Source organism: Azolla caroliniana, unplaced genomic scaffold (genome assembly GCF_043228905.1).
Source record: "Azolla caroliniana isolate FFs.n. ecotype wild unplaced genomic scaffold, voAzoCaro1.0.p SCAF_1, whole genome shotgun sequence".
NCBI classification, from domain to species: domain Eukaryota; kingdom Viridiplantae; phylum Streptophyta; class Polypodiopsida; order Salviniales; family Salviniaceae; genus Azolla; species Azolla caroliniana.
This window is the reverse complement of record NW_028230436.1, coordinates 28,758,405-28,785,639: the sequence shown is the minus strand read 5'-3', so window position 1 is coordinate 28,785,639 and position 27,235 is coordinate 28,758,405. Positions and strand designations below refer to the sequence as shown.

The following is a 27,235-nucleotide window of genomic DNA, read 5'->3' as shown; positions in this document are numbered from 1 at the left end:
TTAAGTTCAACCGTGTGTAGTTAATGCAGCTCTTATTATTATTATTCGTATGAACAAGAAGTTTATTTTAGAAGGAATTATACATATTGATGTCACGATTGGCAAAGCAGTTATGCATCTACAAATGAGCCTCATCTGCATTCAAACTATATTGGAACCTCTGTAAATAATGAAAGGGATCTATTAACCATATGGAAAGGATTTATTAACTATATGATGTTGATGAGATGGTCATATGTGATATTGTTGATCCTACCTCCAAGCTAATTTCGCATCCTTTTTTTAAGAATAAAGGACAAACAAATGGATTGAAAGCTTGTTAAAACGATGAGCGGTATTGGAAAAGAGAAAAAAAATGCTGTTTTAGTGAGCAAATTGTTCCGGTACTGAATGTTAGTTATTATATAGCTCAAAGTTGTACATGAATTTGGTTGGTTATTCTTGCTCTGGACATGGATATGTGCATAGGATGGATGACATGATCTCAACATGAGCATGTGCAGAGGGTGGATGATATGATCATCTCATCATGCCCTGTTCAGGCACCAAAGTTTCTAAAACAGGTATGATTTTACAACTGTCAGATGACAGATTTATGCCTAAAGTTACTACTTAAGCTTTGGATCATATGCACCAAAAGCCCACAAATGATGTTTTTTACAAATGGACAAGCTATGGATAAAGCTTACCAGCAAACTTCAGAGTTGAAGAGACTCTTAATCTGCACAAGACATTTGGAAAAACACGTCAATCATCACAAATAGCGAGGCTGATTGTTTCCAACTGATATCAGTCCGTTGAAATTGATACGTGACAATATCCTTATCTTCTTCACTTCCCCTTCTCCTGTACCTTTGATCCTAAAGGAGAATAAACGGAAGAACAATTTCGAAATTGAAGTCCAAAGTGCAGAGACTTTTTACGCCCTTGTCTCCTTCCTTGATTCTTGTTAGAGGTTAACTTCTGAGATACATGAATCAAATCATGACCTAAAGGCTATTGGATTTTTTAAGGGTTTCATGACACTGCGTTATTGTAAGAGTACGAACCAGAGGTTATCGTGGGTAATCTTAGTCCAAATAGACTAAAAATAATTCCATCCAGTTGTTGATATATTAGAGATTGTTTCCGCGGGACCAGACATTTAATTACTCTTCTTATGATTCTGAATATAAACGGAAAATTTTGGTACAATTGGAAGGGCATGCTCCAATATGCTTCCTTATTCATCATCAAGAGAAAGTACTCTTTCGTCACTGCAAGCATCGACAAATATGTCACTTGCTTCATCTACATCGGTGCCATCTGCCTGGTCTTCTTCATCTTCATCCTCATCCTCCAGTGAAGTGGAGGCCATACATAATGTGTTTTGTGCAGAGAAGTTAACATTTCGTGATTCAAATGGCTTTCTTGAATCTTCTCCTCTTGCACCTGTCTTTCTATAATCATGAGCATAGATATTGACTCTTGGAACCTCTTCGTCAAGATTTCTTAGAGTGGAAGTTGTTTCATGCTTTCTGGTTTGTTTCTGCATTACTGCACCAATTCTGTCCTTGTGCGTTAATGACTTCACTCCATGCACTGCCGAACTTCGGGTGTTGTTTACCATGGATTCTGATCCATTCGCTAGAGGGCCTTTAAAGGATTCTAAGGCTATGTCAAGTGCAACTGATGATGCCTTACTCTCTGTTCCTGAAGTACGATCCTTTCTCCTAAGAGGTTTACCACGCTTCAATTCCTCATCTCCCATTCCAGACAAAGAATCAACGGATATATTCTCAACTGCAATATTCACTGCTCGAGGAACCTTTGAAGATGCAAAAGACTTTCCTGTTGAGCTCCACAATTCCTTCTTTACTTCTGCTACTTTCTGGCTCATGGGATTCTCTAATGCCCCAGTGTGGTCCGATTTTCGTCGACTGATTGCAGGACTATTTGGAACAACCCTAGGTGAGGATGCTGAGGAAGCATTCATGGAGGAGAATGGGGCTTTCGAAGATTTGTGCAAAGTTGATAAACCTTTCTTGCTGTGTTGTACTCTTGTCATTATATTCATAGGACTTTTTGGAGCCATTGATGTCATATGTGACACTCTACAGTCTGTATGCATCATTTCCTCACCAAGTTCTTTCTGGTAGATCAAACACGGATAATATTCCTAATAAAAAATCTGGGTGTATGGAAATAATAAAATGAAAATGATTAAATATATATATATACCTGCTGCTTTGGGGTTTCAGTAGATGTTGTCTTTGGGAGCTGAATATTCCCTGCTTTAATTGTCTTCTCTTTTGCAGATTTATTGGTGGGCCCAAGACCTCCAGTCTCCATCTCAGATTTTCTTCTATCAAGAGTTTCCTTCATACATTTAAGCTTGGTTTCTCTTTCGGCTCTCTTTGCAGGATTCTCTTTTTGTTGCCTTGCATCTCTAAGTTGCCGATAGTGCTCATAGAATCTCCCTTTTTGCTCATTGCAAGACTTATCATTACTTGAATGGAGTGAGCTTTGATGATTATTGTCGATCATCATGACGAGAGCCTGCATATGCAAATCTATAGGAGCATCGTGTAAAGTAGTGGGGTTTTTTCTGCTTAGCTTATGTTGTGTCTCAGATGATGAAATTTTATGTCCAGTTTGACCGGTGCTATCTATGTCATGTTTGAGCTTGTTAATATTTGGCTCTTTATTAGAAAATTCTTTTCCCAAAGAGATCATCGCACCATTATTGGTTTTACCTTCTTTTAATCTTGCTGATGTAGATTCTGTTAAAAATGACTTTCCTTGCAGCAACTTCTTATTTTGTACCATCAAATCCAGTTTTCCTTCATGTGCGGCACTTCCTTTTACAAACTGCATATCCTCTGTTTCTTGTGTTACTCTTTTCGATTTGAAGAAATTCTTTGCAGTCTCGACTACAGGTTTAAGCTCTGGTATATGATCTGTTTGAAAATTCTTCGTGACTGATGATGGCTGATCTTCTGCCAATTTCTTAGCTGAATTGGAATTTAAAGAGTCTGGAGACTTTGTTGAATGAATTTCAGAAGTTTGATCCTTTGGATCCCTCCTAGAGGCTAAATTCAACACTTGAGTGGATTTCCATTCAGCAATTTCAGATGCTTGATCTTTTGGCACACTCTGAGTTATTAAATTAGAAGTTTTTGAAATAATGGTTGTCAGTTTTGGAGGAACTTCAGATGCTCGGTTTTCGGGCAAGGCTGTAGCACCTGAATCAGATACTAATCGTGATCCCCCAAAAAAATTTGATGCATTTGCATCTAAATGTCCATGATTCCGGTTGTTCCTTGCTAAACTCTTTTCTAGTTCTAGCTTGAACTGTTTGTGCAGACCTCCAGCAAGATGATTATTGTTTGTCACGTCACTGCTCTTTGAAGTGTTTTGGGCTACAATTGTTGTAGGGTCTCTAGAGACCATTTCAGATGTGCCATCCGGTATAGCCCTATCTGCTGGGCCTATCCCACTCCATCGTCCTACTGCTGCTTTCTCAGATGTTGGTAAATTTTGATTGTCCTGCCTTACTAGCTTCTTTGCAGTAGGACTGGTTATGTTTGCTTTCTTGCTTTCAAAAAGACAAATAGCAGCTTGCACACTTAACCTCCTCGATGAAGTGCTGATAGGTTCATCTTCTTCATCTCGACCTCTTGTTGGGATCACTTCTTGCTCTCTTGTTTTACTTTTTAAATTACTTTCTGATTCTCCGATGCTTTCCCCTGTGACTTGGGGTTCCTTTGTTAACTTAACTATACTTCTTACTTCAGAAGATGGCCCTACAACCATTCTATCTTCACTGAAGTCACTGACAGCTGCCGAATGGCTGTCCTCAGAAGAACATACAGAGCCAGCAGGATCAGGGGATTTTCCAACTTCAAAATATCGAGGACCATCAGTAATTCCTAGAGAAGTGAAATGCATCCCCATATCTGAACTCAACCTTCTCGCCTCTACTTGTTGTGCCATCTTTTGTAAACGGGAAAAGAAAGTGGTGCTGTTCCCTACAAGATCATAATTTTTAACACTCTGCTGCTTTGGAAGAGAGGGAGTAAATTCTGGGTGACGTCCTTCCTGTGTAAATGATAAATACTTATTTGAACGGCTCTCTTCATCACCTATCACGCCACAAAATAAAAAAAATGCTTTAAATGATTGCTTGCACACTCGATAATCCATCAGAAATCATGTGTAGTTGAATAATAATAGATGTTAATTTGCTCACTGCTATCTCTTGTTGGCATGCTTGGATGAGACACTCCATTTTCATCTTGATCCATCTCTGATACTTCGGTAGGAATTTGACAGTCTTGCATTTCTGGCTCCAAAGAAAATATCTGAATCCTCTCTGGTGGGCCCCATCTACCTCTAACCCTACCAGAAGTAGCACCAGTAGAAATATGTGTTTCTCCTGATGAGTCTGCACTTGAATCCCGCCTACTGAATGGATTTCTGGATTCAGGAAGTCCATCAGTTTGCACATTTGACCACGAATCAAAAGCTCTTGAGCTACAGGACGCACTGTCATCTGTTTCAGTAGCTATTCCTGTGTCAGTTCCACTTTCCAAAGACATCTCAGAGTCACTCGATACATCATCTTCAGTTTGAGAATCATGATCTTCGTCCAGTTGTAGAGATATATTCATCCTTTTGGATAAACCAATAAACTGCAAGCAGGCATCCCTACAAATAGAAGAAAATATCCCCTTACCAACAGCGTGAAGAAGGCAGGAGGTTAAGAGAGAGATGAACAAGGAAGATAAATAAATACAAATCACACAAAACTTAAAAATATTAATTTTGTTAAGATTAGATAATGGACATGCAATAAGTTACCATAGACGTTGTGCTCCAAAATGTTGAGAAAATTCCATCAAATTAGAGAGTGCGTCTTTGTCAAATCCAGAAGATAAAGCACGAGAAAATGCAATATGAAGTTCCTGGTTTACTGCAGCCAAACGAACATCCATTGCCCTAAGAAGTTCTCTTCTGCAAAACATATGCATTTACTTTTATTAGATAAAATCTAGGCATAAATAAAGCTTCCGCTGTAATACCACTCACTTGGAGGCTTCCGCTGTGCTCTTAGCATCCCTTGATGATCCACTCCCCTGTTGAGTGAAGAAAATCACGACTTTTTTTCCTTTTAACTCTCTCTCTCTCTCTCTCTCTCTCTTAAACATCTGAAGATAAAAACAAAATCTCTTTCTCTCTCTAGAAGTAATGTATAAATCAAAACAACATGACAATACAAAAAACCCTTGTTGTCCCTGCTTCGAAGTGAGGATCTTATGTCAATGTAAACCCTCTCAGGAGCTGTCAGACTAAGTGAAATAAATACAACTCTTCTAAGGAACCGATGCACACGGAGCTTAGTTATGAAAACTGCCAAATCACTTTCCTTTCAGCCTACATACTTCTTGTGATAAAAAATTGAGACCATGGAATTAGAAACCATTTCTTGTACTCCAATGATACCATATACCCCAATATCTAAGGTAGTCCAATAGAGCCTTATACAATGGCGAGGGTAAAGCTTTGGCTCCATGAATGAAAGCCCTTTGAAAGGGTCAGAAAATGTTCCCAGTTCAAAATGCCTGAAATTACGACCTAACAACCTAAATGGCTTTAGTAGCTTGGCATGTAAGCACTTTGTGCCTAGTATCCTCTTCAATCACTACATTAAAAAAAACCAATCCCATCTGAAATGGGCCAGCATTTTAAAGCCACTCCCCAAAGACAATCTGCCCCCCATTGCCCGCCAGAGGCACTGTTTTGCACAAAATGGAAGATGAAATTGTCATTTTGCGTCCAAAACTCAAGGCTACCATTGTATAAATCCAGTAATGTGCCAGTAGCCAATGCATCACCACTAACACCCTCTATCTTCAATCAACTTATCATATATGTCATTGATGTGCATCATGAATATCAAATGCTACTATCTAATCATCTTGGTTTACATTGTTTTAGAGGCCACGATCTGCCTATATGACTTTGAAATAGCATTTTGCACAGCTACCTCCAGGCTTTTCCACATAGAATCCAGAGTTTCTTTTTAATATAGACTTGAGAGTTTCTTTTTAATCCTGATTCAAGAGTGATGAGGATATGATCATCTCTAATGGTTGGGAATTACTGTATTGTCTGCACTCTGGCAATTGCCACTTGATCTATTTCAAGCTTCATTACCAGGAGAGCACTAAGTGTTGAACCATGATAGGTTCTAAGCATTTAAATGACTGAGCAATATCAACAGCAAGCCACTATGAAGCTGAAATTATCATTTTCTTATGGTATGACAGGCATTGATGCAAATAAACTTGCCTTCATCGACAAGAAGTCTTATATTCATACTCTCACTACACTGACAAAAAGAACTATCCATACTGCAAGAAAAGAAAATACTTTCATCACCGCCATTGATGCAAATAGACTCGTCTCCGTCAACACGAAGTCTTATATCCATACTCACTACACTGACAAAACCATTATTGCATCAAAGCTTGAGATCATGAAAGATGGGGTCGTCTGACTTAGTAACCATGTGTACGCAATCTTATGTATGTGCTCTCACCACAGCAATTGGACCATTACTGAGTCGAAGCTTGAGCTTATAGTTCCTCTTGGTCACAATAGAAGCTGCACAGGACAATAAGCTAGGACCCATCTAAATACAAAGTAGACTGTCTTCTCTTTTTTTGTTCAAGAAGTCCTAGAGCATATTTATGAAGGCACATCATAATTCATTATAAGTCAAGGAAGAAATGAAGAACAGTCATACCAAAGAGGCCATGTGAAATATATCAAGGAAGAAAAAAAAATGAACAGAATTGTTACGTGTCTCCGAGGAACATGCAGAAGGTTGCGTTAGCCAGAAATCATCGATGAATACCTTGCAAGTCATAAGCATGGATATTCTGATAAAGAGACTCAGCAAGATCCTTTCTCTTATTGACCTATGAAATGTATGTTTCATCAATAAGAGAGGGAAACAATATATGCTAAGAAGGATGAGTGTTCTCCAATGAGCAAAGTTGTGACATGGTACCAAGCTTTGGATAACTCGGACTCCCTCCCCGGAAACTTCAAAAGTGTTGAAGTAGTGAAGGCATGAATCTCAACATGCTGGAAAATGAAGTGTCTATTTTGAGGGCAGCAATGAAAGAGTAATTTCTGTAACCTAAGCCTACTTGAATGCTACATTCAAGAAACACTAGTTATTTGGCATCAAAGACTTATCAACATCATCGTCAAAACTGTAACCAAATCCTTGGTTTTCCCTAGTGGATTGTATTGATTTGGTGTACCAGCTCTTGGTCCCAGATGCATTCCATGGACATAAAGTTGATTTCCTCCTCATCCTCTCTTTTGTTCTTTCCTATCTCTACGTAAAAACTGAAAAGAAAACATTTTGAAACTGTGGCAATCAAAAAAGTATGTTATTCAAATTATTCATACCATCAACATGCTGCCCTCCTCCTGATACACATCTGCAGCCAGACACAACATAAATCAATTAAAACAAAGCCCCTAGTGATAAAACAGCCTTCTTCTTTACATTTGTCAACTAGTAGCCAGGATTTTTATCAATCCAAGTCCTTGTAATAAAATGTGTTTCTGTTTACAATGCAGAGCTATAGCTAGGAATTGGAATTCTCACAATGCAGATCATAATGAGCCTTTAATTATTGTGCAATACACCGCAAAGATAAGAACTCTCCAAAATTATCTCTTGCCACTACATAAGGAGGTTTGCGTCAACAGGCAAGTTTATACATTTAACATTTCAGGGGTATTGAGCAATATGGAGATAGATCTAAAGAAGCAGCATCATTGGTCTTCTGGTTTTGTGAACCCTTACTCTATTGGATCCTTGATTGAAACAGAATCAGATAACCGTACATTCCTCCCGCAACCTCACAAAAGCAATGATCTTTATTTTTAGTATTCATGAAGTCTAATGATCAGGAATGAAGGATCATTAAGCTCACAAATATTGATCATTATTTATGTTAAAGACAGTCCAAGGGCCAAGATGCACAATTATTTATATACAGTCTAAAAGAGATTTCATTGTACACACCTGCAGGCGAAATCATAGCAGCTGGTGCAGGTGCAAATTTTGTTCCCTCCTGACTTGCAAGTAAAGAATTTGATCCATCAACTCACAAAACCTAAAGAAACTAGATGCATAAAAGATTTATTTAAGCTCATACCTGCGAAAATGTCCTGGAAAGAGCAACCCGAACCTGTTCCAATTGAGTGAGTTCGTCCCCTACATTCTTAACTCGTTCCAACACCTCTGGCATGCTCACAAAATGCACGAACCTTTGCATGTAAAACATATTCCAACCATTAGTTGCTGCCTGTTGCCATCCTAGACTTTATGGATCACCCTGTGAAGCATCTAATAGAGTGGCTGGATACATAATACATGGGCACCTCTGAATAAGTCCATGATCCTTGTAAGCATGCAATACTAAAAAGGGGGAATTTCTGGGAGCTAGATGGTAAGACTTGCCTTGAATTACATGTGACTAAGATGGTGCCGATGAAGGTTATTGATGTTGATAAACGTGGAATTAGACTAAATAAAGAAATGTGGGATGTGTTATTAGATAGATTGGTTGGTACCTCTCCAATGTGGCTTTGGTGAACCATGTACAATTGCTTCTTGAACTTGAGCGTGGCTCCAACCTGATGATTGACTCTCCTCTTGCAAATTGCAACTGTGCAGCTCTTAAGTGTGCTAAAAAGGGTTTGGTGTGTGCAGAAGCTAGCTTCTCCCTCACTCCATCATCCATGGCACATATGTAGAGCTCGCACCTAGATCAAACCAAAAAGATCCGTATACATAAAAAAATCTGGTATATTGTATTACAGGGCCAAAGGATCACAATTCTAAGAAGTGAAGAACATGTGGCATGTGTGCGTTGAACGGTCCAGAGAACTTGCCTGGTGCGAGATTGGGAGATAAGAATCTCAGCATAATCTAGTGGAGTGTCACTCTTCATCATGGTTGTCGTCGAGCCAGGAAATGATTAGATATACAGATAGTGTGGGCAGATCGTGCAGCTTTCCGTTGCTCTGGGGCAGCATAAGAAGTAGAAAGCTCGTGTGAGAGAGAAGCAATGGTGGTGTGGAGTTTCCAACAAAGGAAAGGAGGGAAGGGGAATGAATATTCTCGGGAAGGAAGGAAGAGCAAGAGGATCGATCTGTCCGAGTAAAGAAATTGTGGAGGGATCAGGTCCTAGGGGCGGGGGGGGGGGGGGGGGGGTGGAGAGAGAGAGAGAGAGAGAGAGAGAGAATCTTGTCTGTGCAGAGAGGGGAGGGGGGATGTGTGTGGACAGAGAAGAGAGAGAGAGAGAATGGAGGGGTAGAGATAGAAAGAGAGAGAGAGAGAGAGTGTGTGTGTGTGTGTAGCTTACTTTGCTACGACAGAGAGAGTAGGAGTACTTCTTGTCCGCAGGCCAGGCAGGCAGAACACGAGAAAGAGAAATAGACACACACACACACACACACAGAGTGTGTGTTGTGTGTGTATGTGCGAGAGAGTGTGTGTTGTGTATTGTGTGTGTGTGAGAGAGAGAGAGAGAGAGTGTGTGTGTGTGTGTGTGTGAGAGAGTGTGTGTGTTGTGTAGTGTATGTGAGAGTGTGTAGGGGTGTGTGTGTGTGAGAGAGAGAGTGTTTGGGTAGTGTATGTGAGAGAGTGTGTGTAGGGGTGTGTGTGTGTGTGTGTGTATGAGAGAGAGAGAACTAGAGCTTGGTGGTGGTGGGAGACAATTCATAGAGGTGCGGCAAGGGGTGAGTTCACCTTCTCTCACCTCCTATCATGACATTGCCTAGACTTGGCCAGAAAGAGAGAGAGAAGTAAGAGAGAGAGAGAGAGAGAGAGAGAGTCTTGGATGGTGGCATGGAGAGGAGAGGAGTAGCCCATATCCCATGATGTCGACCCGTAAGCAAAAAAAAGGATGGAAATGCAAACAAAATGATGAGATGGGTCATTCGCTTGAGTGGTGGGGGTAAAGCAAAAGAAGAAGAAGAAGAAGAAGAAGACGAAGAAATCTCGTTGTTGTCTTCGAGCATTCATGTCTCACTTCTCTCATGTTTTGTTTTTTTTGCTATCTCATGTATCACTTCTCTCATCAACCTGTCCACTCATCTTAAACCAAAATCCAATCTAGCAACAACCATGTTTAATGCATGGTGTTGGCTCATTTGGCTTTTCTTTGTTTCTTTTTTTTGGTGGAAATTCGATGCCTGCTTGCGAGGTTCCGAGAATGGAACATCTTGTCAACTCACACTCTCTAGTTATTGCATTGTTGAGTAGAACCCTATTATGATGGTCAAGAAGACCAAAATTGGAGTGTCATAGGAGTACCATAAAAGTTGGGATATGATTGTAAAGTACCTACTTATGCATGAACATCAACAAGATGGGGTGAATGTACATATCCAAAGTGTCTAATACAATGGTTTTGAACGTGATGATCCTAAGGAAATGCAAATGAGCCCTCTAAGGAAACAAATCATATCATTTGAAGAGCATAAACACATGAAATCTTATAAAGTTTTTCACAACCACAAAGAGCCGTTTTTTTTAAGATTTTGATGTGGAATCTTAAAGAAACATTAAAACAATACTCAAATATACATATTTGCTTGCACACATTTGCTCTTGAAATCCAATCACCGGAGATGCATATCATTTCTTCTTAAACTTGCCACATGGATTCTTGCTTCTTTGTATACTCAACATCAGAAATGTGCCACCATGAACTTCAAATTGTGTGAGGTGGTTAAGTTTGGTCATGAAATGACACATGGAGCCCTCCAAACAATATGAATCCCACAAGGTATGAGTCGCGTGTAAAGGGGCAGGGGTTGATGAGATTCAAATGGTTTTGTGATCAAGGTTAAAGGTTTGAGATCAATAAATCAAAGAGACGAAAAAAGGTTGAGTATCGTTCTATCATGAACAATGCAACCACATTCATTAAATCTAATTACTCATATGAGCCAACACTCCATGTATGACCAATAAATACATGGGTTTGTTTACTCATAAATTTCCAAAATTACTTGGGTTAGAACATAAAACATGCAAATCTTGATGCACTACACAAACATTGGCGTAAAACAATTTCATGATTGTATATATCAAAACATGGAGAGTCACACCTGGCTACGTATTTGGAGTACAAAAACATTTTGGGCAAACTAAAATATACCACTACATGGGACCCGAGTGAACAAATGATCATTGGAATCATGAGGGAAAGTGTCATTCTCATCACGACAATGGTTCTCATTTATAGCCTCCATATCCTATGAAGTGAAAGGATTTTATCCACATCGTTGCAAAACAACACATGTTTGCATCGTTGAAGACCGAACTATTGGCCTTTGTGCATCATGTTCATCCTTCTCCCTAAGTTTATTGACAAATTAGCATAGTGGTTCTATGGCAACACATGGTCTTTAAGACATCTTTTGCATCATTGATGCATGCCTAAAGTTCATCTAATTTTTCTTCAAATTGCTTATTGAGATTGATGCCCACTCTATACCGCAATATTGTTTTCAACTAATTTACGCTATCATGTCCATGGTCATGATGTCATCCAACTTCATATGATGTTACATTTATTGCATCCACCGTTTAAGAATGTTGCACAAGGCTACATTGATCTCTATCACCGTGACTATCCATCACTTCACACAAGTGAATTAGAGCACAAAGAGATGGAAATATGTGGACAAAGAAGGATAAATACACAACATTGTTAAGCCCTTGTGTAGTCTCTAGAATTGTCCAATTAGTTCTTTAAAATGTTAAAAGTATTTACTACCATTAAAAAATGTGTTAAAGTAAATTTGCATGGCGTGACATCCAAACGATCTCTATTGGTTCCTCCCATTGGTCTATCTAGAATGCGATAATGAATGCCTCTCGTCCTCATACCATTTCCACATGTGAGAAAATATTGTTGGTTGAGACACAAATTTGCATGTCATCACTTTAATTCTTTCACGAGTGATACAATTGTCCACATTTTTTTCGCGTAGTTGAATGTGGTTTATCCAAGATGAAAACTAAAAGTTATTGCTCAAGTATATCTTCAAATAAATCACAAGATGTCTTGCCACAAGACATAAAAAGCTTGGAAGTTTATGGTCACACTCATTTGAAAATGTATAACTAGTAAGGGACCAATGTCATATGAGATCATCAACCTCACGAATTTAATGCTTGACAACACAAAGGTGAACTCAACTAAGCGTTGCAAGGGAGATCTTTGGATACGAAGTGCAACTACCAAGGGTCAATGAATATCACGATAATACTTGTGATTTGGGTAGCCTAGGTCAAGCATATAGATAAACAAAAGTGATTAATCAAATCAACAACTTGTAACTACTAAACATTAGTAGAATCTATCAAGAGGAACACCCACAAAAACATCTATATAGAAATTTCTTTGACAATGGTGGATCAATGTATGAGGTTACAAACTCAACAAACAAAAAATAGTTTGTGCACACGCGAATGCATAATATGCATTAAGGCAACTAATTAGTAGAGTCTACCTTACAATCATATGTAAATGCAAGAGGTTATATTCAACAATATGGTGAAACTTTGAAGACTTTTCTCATAAGTCTCGAGCCTTGTTAATATGGATGATGGGCTTTGAGGGTTTCAATCAACGTTGGTGGCATATCATTAACAATGTATGAGAGGATACACTTAATCTATTTATATTCCAATATTATCTACTTTTTAGCATTATGTTTTAATAGGTGACAATATCATTGGCAACATTTGGGTTGTAGTGCAAAATAAAATTGGAAAGCCATTGTTTAGTAGGAAAGTGTTACTGTGTATGTCTTAAAGCCATAAATGTTTTTAGCACCGACTTGTAAATATGATTTTCCTATTCATATGATAGAAAATGAGTCAATTAGGAATGTTATAAAGCCATATTATAGAAAATGTGTAAAATGTGAATGTTGTAAAGCCCTATTTTCATAAGCAAATGCATGATGCTCGTTCTAAAAATTGACCTCTACGAACCTAAGTTATAACCACAAACCTTAAGTTAGCACAACTTATTTGAAATTTGAAATTTGACTTAGACAATATTGTATTTTATACCCTTATGAAATTGTGAGCAATAATTTGTGGCCAAGTCTAAAGTCAATTAATACAACCTATAAAGGCACTACTTTTAGAATTGTACTTCAACACGCTATGACTTGCTTAGCAATGTGCATAAAGTTTAAGAACTCAATGTGCTAGTGTAGTGACCTAAAAGTTAAAAAAGTTTATAAAGAATATTTTTTATTGAGAAAAAGGGGTAGTATAATGATCTCAAAGTTGAAGTACGTACGAGCGTAACATGCGGCCTATTCCTTTATGACTTGACCAATAACCTTAAGTTTATGATGCATATGGCCTAGCACTATGCCATCAAGTTTATGCGTTTTACTTGTTTATGATAAAATTAAAGGCAATGCTAAATAACCTTACCTTTAGCACCTAATATGCTATTGGCATGTTCATCTATTTTCATGATTCAATGAATATTTCTCCATATGGAACTCAACGATTCCATAGTTAGGATCATTCATTAGCAATCATGCAAATTATGAAATGTTCATCATAATATTGAGATTGTTGTGTTCTTGAGAAGAGCACTTTATGCACCACTTTATGCCATATCTTGGATTTTTCTTTTTAGAGATCCCAACTTCCAAGTGTGTGAAGCTAACCAACAACAACGATATTGCACAAAAAAGCCAATTAGCTATTTCAAATGACAAAAGCACCTGAAATGTATTATTATTTTATCTTTCCAATAAGTTCTTTTCAGAATGTGGATATAAAAAGACAAATAAGAGTAAAAAGTATAAAACATGATTAGAAAATGACGAAATGTGAAGACTGTGGTAGTTCCAAAATGATAAATATACATATGTAAGGATCAATGTATACCTTCTAGGTGTGAAACCTATGACGATTCAAACACGAGGAAGAGGGCGAGAAGATGATTATATATTGCCAAGTCGAGGTGAATTAAGTGACGTGTTCCTATGGCTAGGTTACAAAATTACCATAAAATAGTTTCATTTTGAATTTTAGACTCAAACATAAATGAGACATTTTTTATTACCCTACTATTTTCTCTAAATATCTTGGCCAATTGCCATCATCACTTGCTAACCATCAACGTTGCTCATTGTTATGAGATACTAGACATTAACATCATTCATTTGCCTTGTTGCTTGTGCTAGTTGGTGATGTTGTTTGTCAATTTAGTAGACATCATTGTCAATTTTGTTATGAGATACTAGACATTAACATCATTCATTGGCCTTGTTGCTTGTGCTAGTTGGTGATGTTGTTTGTCAATTTAGTTGACATCATTGTCAATTAACATGATAACCTTTAAATGTTTTTTTACCAAAAAAGAATATACTCCATTAGTTAAAACCTTTAAATGTTTTGCTCTTTTGGTTGTTAGATTGTGGATTGCCACAAGTCACTTTGCGTCCTTGTTGTTACTAATCTTCTCACTACTATGTACATTAAGATGAATGAGCACAGTTGTTGCCATGCTTGTCAATATGGTTTGTACGTAGACAAGTGGATGTTGCGTTTGATTGTTCACCCAATATTCGTGTCTATCCCAACACTATTTATCATGTAATTGGTTTAATAAAGCACTCATATTGCTATTCGACATGTTGGTTGATGAGAGTATGATGCTTATGTTTTCCTAATGAGTTCTTTGTAGCCTTTGGGCATCTTTTCATTAATACCGAGGTGAATCTTTTATAATAAAAAAAAGCACTGATGTTGTGGATACGTTGGTTCTCATACCATATGAAACTATGTATGAGTCTGAACAAGGGATGGAAAAGTTGAAATTTGACTCTTGATACAATGGACTAGAAGAAATAGAATGATATTGTGAAGGTTTTTAACTCAAACAATGATTCACCCAACAAAATCAATTTCACGGTCCTATATACTTAAGTCATTTGTATATTCTCATCATACAAAAAGTGGACGCAATGGGTTTAAGAAATCCAACCACAATGCTCAAATTGCACACGAGCCACCTAAAATGGAATCCATTGATTTTAAGCCAAGTTTCGGGAATTCATATCCAAATGTTTTCCTTGAACACATTATCAATTAGTTAATAGTTTTCGGAGGGCAGGGTGACCTTGACCCTTACGATTATCATTGTGTTTATTGGAACAAGGATTTCTAGGTTCAACTGGATAATTGTCACCTGAATCTGCCAGTTCTTCGTAATGAAGAGAGGGAGGATCTCAATCCGTGCAATTTCCTATTGTTAGGTGGCTTCCTAGCCCTACCCCTATTGTTTTCAAAGGTGCTAGCTTTTTGTTTGTTTTGTTTTTTTGGGTGTGGAGTAGGGATCAACAACGGTTCGGTTTAGGCGTAGCCGGTTTGGCATGATCCAAACCAAACCGGCTAAGCCTAAATCGTTTTGGGGATCTCAAACCTGAACCGGTTTGGAAACCTCTCTCTCTCTCTCTCCCCCCCCCCCCCCCCCCCCCCCCCCCCCTTGTCTGTTGTCTCCCTCCCTCCCTCTCTTTCTCTCTCTCTCTCGTTTCTAAACGGCTTAGACGGCTTGAGCCGAGCTCAAACCGTTAAGGCAAGTTCAAGCTTAAACCGAGCCGAGCCGAGCCGCTAAGCCGCTTTAAGCCGGCTAAGCCAAACGGTTTAGGCTTGAGCCGAGCCGTTGCCGATCCCTAGTGTGGAGGCGGCAATTGTTATGAAGAATATCAAGGCACCTACATTTTGTGGGAAAGGTCTAGGTTGCAATACTAATAAAATTCAATGGTTTATTCAAAAGTGACATCAGCATACTTTGCATTGTATGCTTGGTGTGCTTACCATTGTAGAAGGTCGTCTCTTTTTTAAAATGACGGCTTACAATGAGTAAATGAGTGCCCTTGACACACGCTCATCCTCAATTCTAGTTATCTTTTGGAATATGTGTTTCACAGTAAGTTTTGGATACCCTAGGATTAGTGTCCCATGGCGAGTTACCCATTAAAATCTCAAGAGGGAAAACTTGTGTAATCCTATTTTTCACAAAAGCAAGCTTCATAGAATATGACAATATATAAGTCATGAACGAAAATGTCTTTACATATATCAAAGTGTCCTCCATATCACATGGATAATAAAATATTCTAGATTTTTCAAACAAGAGAACTCGTTGACCCCTATCATGATTTGCCAAGCTTTATTCAAATGGCATGCTCGTCTCAAGAGTCACGAAGTATACGTGTACAATATTGTGTTGTTTAAACTATACCACAAGTTTGTTTTCAAGAAAGAAAATTCTTCTTAAGAGGGGTTAAACTTTTTTTTTTCCAAAGTAAAGCTACTTTCCCATTAGTTAGGAAGGATTATTACATAGAGTCTATAAGGAGACTTATACACACATCGGGGAGACTTCCTCTGATCAAGCCAAAGAAGATGAGCCACTTACATTGCCTTGCGGCCTAACTTAATGTAAGAAGCTACCTGTATCCAAGGCGATGCCCTTCAATGTTGCCTAATACGAGTCGGCTCTTGGGGCCTACACCGAAGAGAGGGTGGCAGGTGAGTAGGAAACAACCAACGTGGGGGCTGGTAGTTCCACCTCGGGCCACTCCCGCCTTGCATCACCATAGGTGTGTTCCGCCATTTCTGCCAAAAGCGCAAACGGGCAGTGGTCACGTCGTTGGAGTGGCTGCAAACCTCTTCCAGTTGCCCTCGTAGGCAGCTAATAAGCGCGAACCATATGTCCATGATCATTTCCTCCGGGGGCCGTACCGTACCTTGGAAGACCTTGAGGCAACGCGCTTTCCATATATACCACAAGGTGAAACCTGCGATCAACATCCAGATTTCCGGAAACCTAGGGGATGCGGGTTGCAAGCCTCTTTCAAAACGGATCTTGACGATTTTGCCTCTCGTGCATACATAGCACCAACTATCCGCATTGACGGCGTTCGTCCACCCTTCGACCGAGTGATCAATCCATGCCGCAGCGCTCCACGAGGCTGTTCCTTCAACTTCACATGCCACAAGGAGGCGAGTCACTCTATCCCATACCTTTTGAGCTTGAGGGCAATCCCACAAACAATGTCTCAGAGACTCAATAGGTAGAGAGCACAGTGGGCAGCCTAACGGGCCGCCACGTTTATCTAACCATTCGCCAACGGGCACCATATTATGACCAATTTGCCACCAAAAGAGCTTAATCTTTTCAGGCATGTGGAGATGCCAAAGACCCTTCCAGAAGGCAGTGAGCACCTCATCGGGGATGCCCAATGTTCGCCAGCCGTTGTGAAGGGGGCCGCCTGGCTGCAACTGCAAAGTCCGACCCAATTTAGTGGTGTAATCGAAGAAGTGGTGGAGTCTATCGTCATGTTTCCATCTGAAATCCCCGGGGTCCCAATCCAGATCGACAAGGGGGCGACAACCGTATACCCTTAGCCTCCAATGGGTTTCCACCTTAGCAACATCCGGGTCTGTCTTCCAGATGTTATCAATCTGTGCCACCACTCGGATTGGGTGCCAAGAGCCGCTGCTCTGGCTGTCCCCAAAGACTATATCACTCCCCGATCCGCTCATGCCCTTTAGCGACTTGACCATTCCAGCCTCGTCAAAGAGACCGAACCATGCATGTTCTCTCGCCTCCCCCATCGGAACCCTGTCAACTGCCTCAACTATCAGTCTCCGCATTTTCGTAGCTCCCTTGAGGGGAGGGAAAAGGTCCTCTTTGGCTCTTCCTGAATCGGACATGCGTCTCCAATCGTCTATAGATAGGAGGCCTGTTTGTGCCAACTTTCCCCATGCTAGGCCCTTAAGTTGCCCTAGCATCGCGTTGTCATTCGTTCGCACATGAGGATTCCAGAATAGTGGCTGTCTAGTCTATTCGGTCAATGTCTCCGGGGTGTGCTTGACCAAATGTTGTCGTATATGGCACCATGCCCACAAGATGGAGTTCGTGACCCTGTCCTCCGGATGGCAAGCCAGCCTGGGTGGGACTCCGCTCGTGCAACACCAATTTAAGGAGTCGGGCCAAGGCCTACCATACTTGGGAGTCCCTACTTGCAGCCTGTTGCGAAGAAGTACCTTCCAGCACCCCTTACCTGGCAGGAGGCAGCGAACCACCATTTTAGCCAGCAATGCACGACTCTGCATTAAGGGGTCTATGAGGCCAAGCCCCCCTTTGGCCCGTGGTTGCGTTAACCAACACCATGAGACTCTGGCGGCAGCCCTTGGGTTGTCCTTACCTGACCATATAAACCCCCTAATGGCAGCCTTAATCGCGTGCAAACCTGTAGGGTCCATAATCCAGTATGAGACTGAGTGCCACATGGTAGCGAGCAGCACTTGGTTCGCCACAAGGACCCTACCAGCGAAGGACAATTTAGATCTACTCCACTGGTTCAGCTTCTTACTTATTTTGGCTTGTACGTGGGCCAATTGCGCTCCCTTGGGGATTGACCTCCCCATCGTAAATCCAAGGTACTTGAAAGTCATCCCACTAGGGACCCACGTAAAATCGGCATGGGGTTGCCATCTTGATGTCTCCTGTTCGCTGAACCATAGACCTTGGGTTTTATTCCAATTGATCTTGGCACCAGCCGCCTGACAAAAGTCCTCGACAAGATGTTCAGCCCGCTGTAAATTCTCCTCATCACCTTGCAAGAAAAGAACCGTATCGTCGGCATATTCAGATAACAACAAATCTTCAGTCGCATTGGGGATGGGCAATCCCCGCAGCTAGCTAGTTGGTGCTTGTAAGTAGGCGGAGAAAGCCTCGGTTACAAAGAGATAGAGATATGGGGCTAGGGGACAACCTTGCCTCACTGAGCGTTGTAGTTGGAAGGCGGGTCCCCTAGATCCAGCCATCAGCACGCTACTCGTAGCTGTCCGATAGAGTGCAGAAGTACAATTCCTCCATTTTTGAGGTAGGCCCAAAGCTCTCATCACATTTTCCAAAAAGGGCCATAACACCCTATCGTAGGCCTTCTCGAAGTCTAGCATCAGAATAGCCGAGCTCGATACGGAGCGACTGGCCAATGCCATAGCTTCCCAAAGAAGCAACACATTATCAAAGATACACTTGTTCTTGACAAACCCAGTTTGATTGTCGTGTATGATGTCCGGTAAGAAGCTTGCTAATCGTTGAGCTAGGACTTTAGCGAGTATCTTGTATGCCGTGTTAAGGATCGTGATTGGACGCCATTGGCGCAACTCTAGGCTTCGCTCTTGGGATTTGGGGATGAGATATATCATCCCCTCAGCCAAACCAATCGGCATCTTTCCTGAGGACCAAATCTCTTGGAACCCGGCTTCCAAGGACGGGATAACACATTCCCACTGAATCTCGAAGAAATCTCGTGAGAGACCATCAGGGCCAGGGCATGCACCCCTTCGCAATCCCCTAAGTGCCTCCGAGAGCTCTAAACGAGAGATGGGACTATCGACCACAACTTCTATCTCTTGGGTTACCTTGGGGTGAATGCAAGACATCACTCGATCAGCTAGCTCCAAGTTTTGCCTCACATGCATAGGTGCGAGGAGGTCACGATAGTATTGTGTTGCCATTTCCAGAACCTCAGTCTTGTCCTCCGTTATTGAGCCGTCTGGTTTGCGCAGCCCGTGTATACGTCCACCACCACCCTTGGGTGCCTTATAGTGAAAGAAATGTCGGTTGACCTTGTCGTCTTTTCTAGCCCACCATGCTGCGTTTCTTCGAAACAACATTCGGTTCTTCTCCAGAGTCCTTTCCTGTACCTTCATCTTTGCTTCCTCTAGCTTAGCTCTAGACCATTTGCAACTAGGGTCTACCTGTAACAGCCGTTGCGCTGCCGCAACGGCCTTCCTTAATTTTGTTTCGATGGCTCTAACCTGTTGGAGGGCGCGCTTGGTCTCTTGTTGTAAAAAGGAGGAGGAGAGGGCCAATTTTTTCTGCAGATCTTCGCTGGCTGATTTATTGCCCATGGTGTCCTGCCATATACTCTGTAAACCGGCCTTCACCGCTTCACTCTTCATGATCTTTATGGGGATCTTTACATTGAGACTGCCCTTGCTATCGTTGGGTGGGTTAAGGTCTAGTCTCACCGGCTGATGATCTGAAAAGGTAAGACCTGCCAAGATAGCAAAGGAGCCCCCGAGCTCTTCGAGGGATGAGCTGATGTATATGCGGTCTAGCCGTGCAAGACTACCGCCCCTAGCATTCCCGACGGCTCTAGAAAAGTGCAGCGAAGAGGGGTTAAACTTTGTGACAATGTCCCATAGATGAGTAGGATGGGTTGTCTAGTCTAAGGATATGGGTATGATGTGGTGAGTAGACATTAATGTGAACAACCATAACAATCAATCAACAATAAATCAAACAAGATAAAAAATGTTTCAAAGGGAGCATGTTATAAAAGGTCATGATCGAGAGATGAACCTCTTTCTACTTTTTCAAATGCTACAAAGATATCTTCATAATTTGAATTTGAGATCGCATACAATAGCCATTTTTGTTTAAAATAATTCATAATTTTAGTTGGATTAGTGCACTTTCTTCATTGTAAGTTTTGATTGAAATCATGGTTACAGATAATTTACTCTTGAAGTATTTTGATTGCACACTGCCATGGATATGTTTCCGCAATGATTGAAGATCGTAGCACGTTGGTAACCAAACATGCCGTCATAGTTGTGCTCAAGTCACCATGTGTATTATGTCCATAAAATTTTAAATAAAGAAGAAACATATTGCTTTTGTTATGACCTACATCCCCATCCAAATTAAATGAATGCCCCCTCCCACCAAACAAATTAGTAATTACCACGTCTTGTTGTGGCACTTTGTGATTGGATTACATCTAGTAGTACTTTTTCAACCAAGATTATTAATTGCAATGCCCAACAAACTTATTTTCTATTATAGTTCGACATAGTTACATTTTGTGTGGAGACTTTTTTTGGGGTATTCAATTCAATATATATATTTCTTTAATCTTAGGAGAATCACATGCCAAAATATTATGTATTCTATGCAATACATTATATAAGACAATAGATAAATTAGGATGTGTATTGACCATAAAGCCCTCATAAGCTTATATTCAACAAGATCATCTTGATTCTAAAAGTCCATGAAGAAATAATTTTGCAAATGTTGCAAATTTTATAATTCAGTAAATAGCAAAGATGGGTTGTCCTCGAGTTCAAGAGAGAGATTGTGAATGGACCATAGTGCAATACACCAAGATAGCTATTAGCCAATAAAGCATAAAAGCAAAACACTCTATAAGGGAGTTATGGACAATAAGTATATAATATGGATATACATATTATTGACATTTTGAAATCATGACATTTTGTTAAATTTTTGTCAATTTTCTATTTCAATCTTGGAGAAATTATTTCATTCACTAATTAGCACTTTTCTGATTCAACCTTGAATTGCCATTCATTGACATATATGCTAACTTTGGAATGCCATCAAGTATATGTTTATTATTAGATTGGTAGTCGAAGACTCAAAGGTAAGGGAAACACTATGAGTTGCCTTATAATTTCCATATAGTAAATGATACACAACGAGACAAGAAATGTCTCTTTGTTCCATGGTTGATCCATCCCTAGCCTTTATTCTAGATATCTCTAATTCAAAGTTATCACTCATGAATACATCAGCTACATTTAGCTGAATTACGAATAATATCTTTCTTAACTTACTGATGTTGTGTTGTGTAGCCAGGATGTTTATGACAAAGCTATGGATTTTAATATAATAAAAATATGACTTGTTTAATAGAAGTCCGTTTTACACGAATGAAGTAGAAGTTCTTGGCTATGTTTTATCAAATCATTGGATCTTACTGACACCTTAATAGCTCCAACCCACCAAACATGACCTCACACAGATGTAATTGATGCCAGGTGGCCAGCAGCTCTCCCCCAAAGATACATTATTTTCCATTTACATACACTTAGTTTACCATCCTCTTTGGTGCTAGTGAGAGAGATAGTTCCACTAGATTCCCAAGGCTACCTACATAGGGCAGAAGTTGTCATTTCCTCTGGGTCTAGGGTCAAATCTCTCTGTTCTTACTTTTCAAATGGGCGATATACACAGGCACACAAAATAAGCAGCTTGTATGTTCTTGTTTCACCCCATAAATCTTTTATCATCAATTCTGTCTCAGTGTTGCCCGTAGGTCCTCATTACAGAAGTTTATATGGAGCTTTTATACCTGAGCTCCCACAGTCATTGCGGAGGAACATGAGGTATTCAGCCCATACTTCTTCAAATATACATCCACAAATTCACATTAGCATCCATCCAATACCACTAGCCCGTGGTTCACCATTTATGTCACTTCCCCTTCCATGTTTGATCCATATGTGTGAATATTTCTACCTTTTTTATTTCTTTCTGCAAGCGGACATCTGCATAAATGTTAGACATACAGACATATGCTGCTGCACTCTTCTCATCCAAATGCACTGCACACTCAAAGGCTACCTTTCCGAGATCTGAATGGCCCCACTTCTGGCAAGCACTCAACACGGTATGCCACATCACCACATCAGGTTCAACATTCATCTTCTTAACTATTCCAATAGCTTCATCTAATTGGCCAGTTCGGCCAAGAAGATCGATTATGCACGTAAAGTGTTCTTGGTTTGGGATGATGCCATAGTATCCACTCATATACTCAAAATAGGTTCGCCCTTTGTTGACTAGACCCTGATGAGTACATGCATTAAGAACACTGATAAATGTTACTGGGTTTGGAACTTCACTTTCCTCCAACATTCTATCAACAACATGAAAGACCTTTCTACTTTCACCGAGCAATGCATACCCTGTGGCTAATGCATTCCATGAGACTATATCTCGTTCCGGAAGTTTTTCAAATACTTCCAATGCATTTGCAACTAAGCCACATTTTGCATACATGTCAATGAGTGCGATGCCAACAACAAGGTCTCTTTCCAAGGAAGTTCTCTGAACAATATCAGCATGAATGTTTTTACCCTTTTCTACTGCTCCTACATAACCACAAGCTTTCAAGCTGCAAAGATATGTTACAGAATTTGGAATGAGGCCTGCATGTTGCAGCTTCTCTAAACAGTTTAATGCTTTGCCACCTTGCCCATTCTCTGTATATCCTGTGATCAGACAAGTCCATGAGACAACATCTTGGACAGGCAATTTATCAAATACATCTTGTGCTTCTACAAGGGCGTGGCACTTAGCGTACATATAAACCAATATGCTACCAATGAGATTTTCTATTTCCAATCCTTTTTTCACGATTTCTAAATGGATTTCTTGGCCCTTGCAAATGGCTCCTAGACTACCACAAGCTTTCAAGCCACATGAAAATGCAGCAGCATCAGGAATCAACCCTTCTTCTTGCATTTTATAAAACCAGTAAAGGACCTCTCTATTGTAATGCTGGTCAACATATCCAGACATAAGGGCAGTCCATGAGATGATGTTGCGAATTGGAAGCATATTGAACACATCCTGTGCTTTTCCTGGCAAACCACATTTGCCATACATATCAATCAATGTATTTCCAACCACCAAGTTCTTTTCTAATAAACCTTGTTTAGCAACTTCCTCGTGTATTTGAGCTCCTTTCATTACATCATTTATATTTGCACATGCTTTCAAGGCACTTACAAATGTGATGGGATCTGGAGTAAGACCATCATATTGCATTCGGTCCAAACATCGGAGAGCTTCTTCTCCTGATTCATGTTCAGTATAACCTACAATTAATATATTCCATGAAACTACATCTGGAACCGATATCCCATCAAACACTTCTCGTGCATTTTCCATAAATCCACATTTCATATACATATCGACCAATGCATTGTCAAGCTCGATATCTTTGTCCAACATGCCTTTTCTTGCAATCTCAGAGTGCAATTCTCTACCTTTTTGTATGCTTTGTAAGTTTCCACAAGCTTTCAGGGCACAAGTATATGTTATAGAATTCGGATGTATACCTTCAAGCTGCATCTGATCTAAAAAGTTCAATGCTTCCTCACTATTCCCATGTTCCGCGTATCCAGCAATGAGAGATGTCCAGGAGACCACATCCTTCACTGGAAGCTTGTTGAATACTCTTTGTGATTTCTCAAGTAATCCAAGCTTAGCAAACATGTCAACGAATGCACTACCTGCAAGAAGGTCACTTTCTAGACCCTGTTCTGCAATTTCGACAAAGATTCTTTGGGCAACATCAACATCTCCACAATTGATACAAGCTTTCGATACAGAAATAAAGGTAGCCAAATTTGGAGAGATCCCTTCTTCTCGCAGATCATCAAAACAAATAATGGCTTCTCGACCAAGCCCTGCCTTGACATACCCCATGATTAAGGCATTCCAAGTGACAACATTCCTAAATGGAAGCATATCGAATACAATCCGAGCTTTTGAAATCAAGCCACATTTCGCATACATATCAACTAATGTACTACCAATAAAGACATTGTTTTCAAGGTCACCTCTGTCACGATTGATGAAGGCATGTATTTCACATCCTAGCTTCAGGTCACGTAGCTTCGCACAAGCTTTAAGCAGGGCCACAAAGGCAGGTGAACTAAGATCATGAACGTGTGAATCATCATCATCATGAGGAGGAGGGGGAGGGCACGATGCCATGTGTTGTTGATACACATCGAGAGCTCGCCTTGGATCGCCCGATTTGACATAGCCAATTATGAGAGAGCTAGAGAGGGAGGAAGGGGTCTGGTTAGGTTTTTGCAGCTGATCAGACTGCAGCTGTTGGGCTTTCGGGAAGATTCGAACTTCAGCAGAAGTTTTCTTAGGGCGACGGAGTGAGGGTGATGAGTAATCACGTGTGAGGCCATCGCGATGCCGATGATGGCCAAGCTCCATAGCTCTGACTTGTTCACTGTGTCTATCATCACAGACGATAGAGAGGGGCGAGAGATGTCGTCGTTGTCTGCTTTCAGCCGGCTTTCCTGTATTTCCCAGGATACCCCCCAAACAAAACACACCCAAGCAAAAAACAGGCTTTTGGTTATCTCCTCAAATGCCCCTTTTAATTCCTTTACATATTTGGGTCTCTTACCATTTTATTTTATTTTCCAAAATGAAGCTACTTTCCCATTAGTTACGAAGGATTATTACAAAGAGACTCTACAAGGAGGCTTATACATATAGATCGGGGAATCTCCCTCCGATCAGGTTCAAGAAAATGAGACTAGTTACATCGCCTTTCGGACTGATAAATTTGGGTCTCTTACCATTAATAAATTTGGGTCTCTTAACCGGTAATAATTTTGGGTCTCTTACCATTAATAATTTTGTTTCTTCATTGGAGGCAATTTCAGGAAAATGGTTACATAGCCAAGCATTAAATCATTTTGAGCTTTTGTCTTGCGGGGTTAGGAGTTTTTTCCCGTCTTACAAATAAGAGAAGATCCATTTCGCGATATCTATATTCCTCACGATGCAAGTGTGTCAGGCGTCCAAAAAAAGACAAAGAGAACTCAGTTGTGCCATCGGGGCCGTTAGTTAGGCAACCTGTCCTTTTCTTGGCATGTCCAACAACAAACAACATGAAACGAATCTAGAGCCCTCATCATCAGTTTGGCATCTTCTTCAACGATAGATGGATGGCATTTATCATGTCAACGCTTGTTAGAGGACACCCACCTTGATCCATCGAGCGATTTTGCTATTCCTTTAACATGATGCTCGATAGATTCCATCCTTTTATTTCGCCACTTCTACCCACTCATGCCATGGGCCCCAATGCGTGCATGTTCTTCTCCTTATTCTTCTTTTCAAGACATTCCACCTCCTTTCTGGCACCGGAGTGTATGGGCCATGTCGTGTCCGTCACTGTTTCGTGTTCGCTCCATGACACGGTCGGTCGGTCGGTCTACCGGATTAATAAAATGTTGAACCTTTTCAAATTTCGTTCGTTTGTTCTTTTTTGGGGGTTATATCATATATGTAAAGAAAGGTGTGAAAATGCATGGAAGAAGAAGAACCATGGAAACACAAACACACAGAAAGAGAAACAGAGGAGGATGAGAAAATCTGAATTTCCTCTGTTTTCCGAGAGGTCTTCTCCTGACTTCGTGAAACCTTAATATTCAAACCCACCCTAATTCAGTCATTAAAAAATAGCAAAGAAATGGACATTCTCTTCACAAAATCTATGCGATTTGTAGCCTTTCTTTGCATCCTTCTCTCGTTCATCGCCAGGATTGCTCCGGGTAATTAGCAATCCCTTTTCTTAGGTTCTATGGATTTTAATCATAATATGAATGACCTTTGATTTCATGATATGCATATACATTGCCTTGATTTCATGGTATGTACACATATATACATATTGACTTCATTTCCTGTTTATCATGCTTTACATATTTCCTTGATTTTATGTTTTCATGCTAAATGAGTGAGTTTCTAATGACATTTCTATGACGTGTGAAAGCTTTCTTGCGCTCTCATGGAATGATTTGATATTTATTAATGTGGAGTACTTGATTTAATTCTTATATATAGGATTGTATACAATCGATTCTATTAAGACTCCAACAGATGCCGAATTGCACGTCTTGAAGATAGAACCTTTGTCAAGGCTAAAAGAGCTTGCGAGGGTACGCCATTTCTGTTTCATCTCTATGTATGGATTATCAGAAGACCACGAATTTGTCTCAAAGCTTTAAAAAAATTCTGTCTTGGCAATGGATGACCTTAACATATCAATATCAATGTTAATGTATGTAAGTTCAAAATGTTGTTCTAAAGGGGTATTAACGAATCCATTATTCAAGATCTTTCATAATGTCTGATCCTTACCAAAATACTTTTAATGCATTTTGTATATTTGAAGTTTTCTTAAGTAGGAATAGTAGGAAATGATTCCTAAAATGATTTCATAACATCTTGTAATTTGATGAATAATGATTTACATATAATCAATCCTACTGATGCTGATATTATAGTTTTTCCTTTAAATTTGCCAATAGATAAGTGACTCTCCCCTGTATTTGCAAAGAACCTTCCTGAGCAAGGGAGCAATAGAGGCCGGAAAGCTCATTCAGGAATGGATGCAAGATGCTGGGATGACAACGTATTGGCATATAACTACTTCATGATTATTAATATGT

At 40.1% G+C, this 27,235-nt stretch overlaps 3 protein-coding genes across 3 annotated transcripts; 1 reads left to right on the top strand and 2 right to left on the bottom strand.

Annotated features, from left to right (window-relative positions):
- Positions 1-384: 384 nt before the first annotated feature.
- Positions 385-8,864, bottom strand: LOC147869485 (uncharacterized). The gene is made up of 9 exons (XM_087330000.1): positions 8,644-8,864; positions 8,226-8,337; positions 8,093-8,141; positions 7,468-7,499; positions 5,071-5,117; positions 4,843-4,995; positions 4,232-4,689; positions 2,221-4,124; positions 385-2,131 (listed from the first exon to the last, which is right to left on the bottom strand). The coding sequence occupies exons 1-9, from the start codon at positions 8,811-8,813 to the stop codon at positions 1,223-1,225; spliced, it is 3,834 nt and encodes a 1,277-aa protein (XP_087186126.1). The 5' UTR covers positions 8,814-8,864; the 3' UTR covers positions 385-1,222.
- Positions 8,865-21,846: 12,982 nt separating this feature from the next.
- On the bottom strand, positions 21,847-25,048 carry LOC147869484 (pentatricopeptide repeat-containing protein At3g09040, mitochondrial-like). Its single transcript, XM_087329990.1, has one exon. The coding sequence runs from the start codon at positions 24,981-24,983 to the stop codon at positions 22,434-22,436; it is 2,550 nt and encodes an 849-aa protein (XP_087186116.1). The 5' UTR covers positions 24,984-25,048; the 3' UTR covers positions 21,847-22,433.
- A 1,175-nt stretch (positions 25,049-26,223) lies between these two features.
- On the top strand, positions 26,224-27,223 carry LOC147869483 (putative allantoate deiminase). The gene is made up of 3 exons (XM_087325046.1): positions 26,224-26,335; positions 26,628-26,722; positions 27,095-27,223. The coding sequence occupies exons 1-3, from the start codon at positions 26,254-26,256 to the stop codon at positions 27,221-27,223; spliced, it is 306 nt and encodes a 101-aa protein (XP_087181172.1). The 5' UTR covers positions 26,224-26,253.
- The last annotated feature ends 12 nt before the right edge of the window (positions 27,224-27,235 follow it).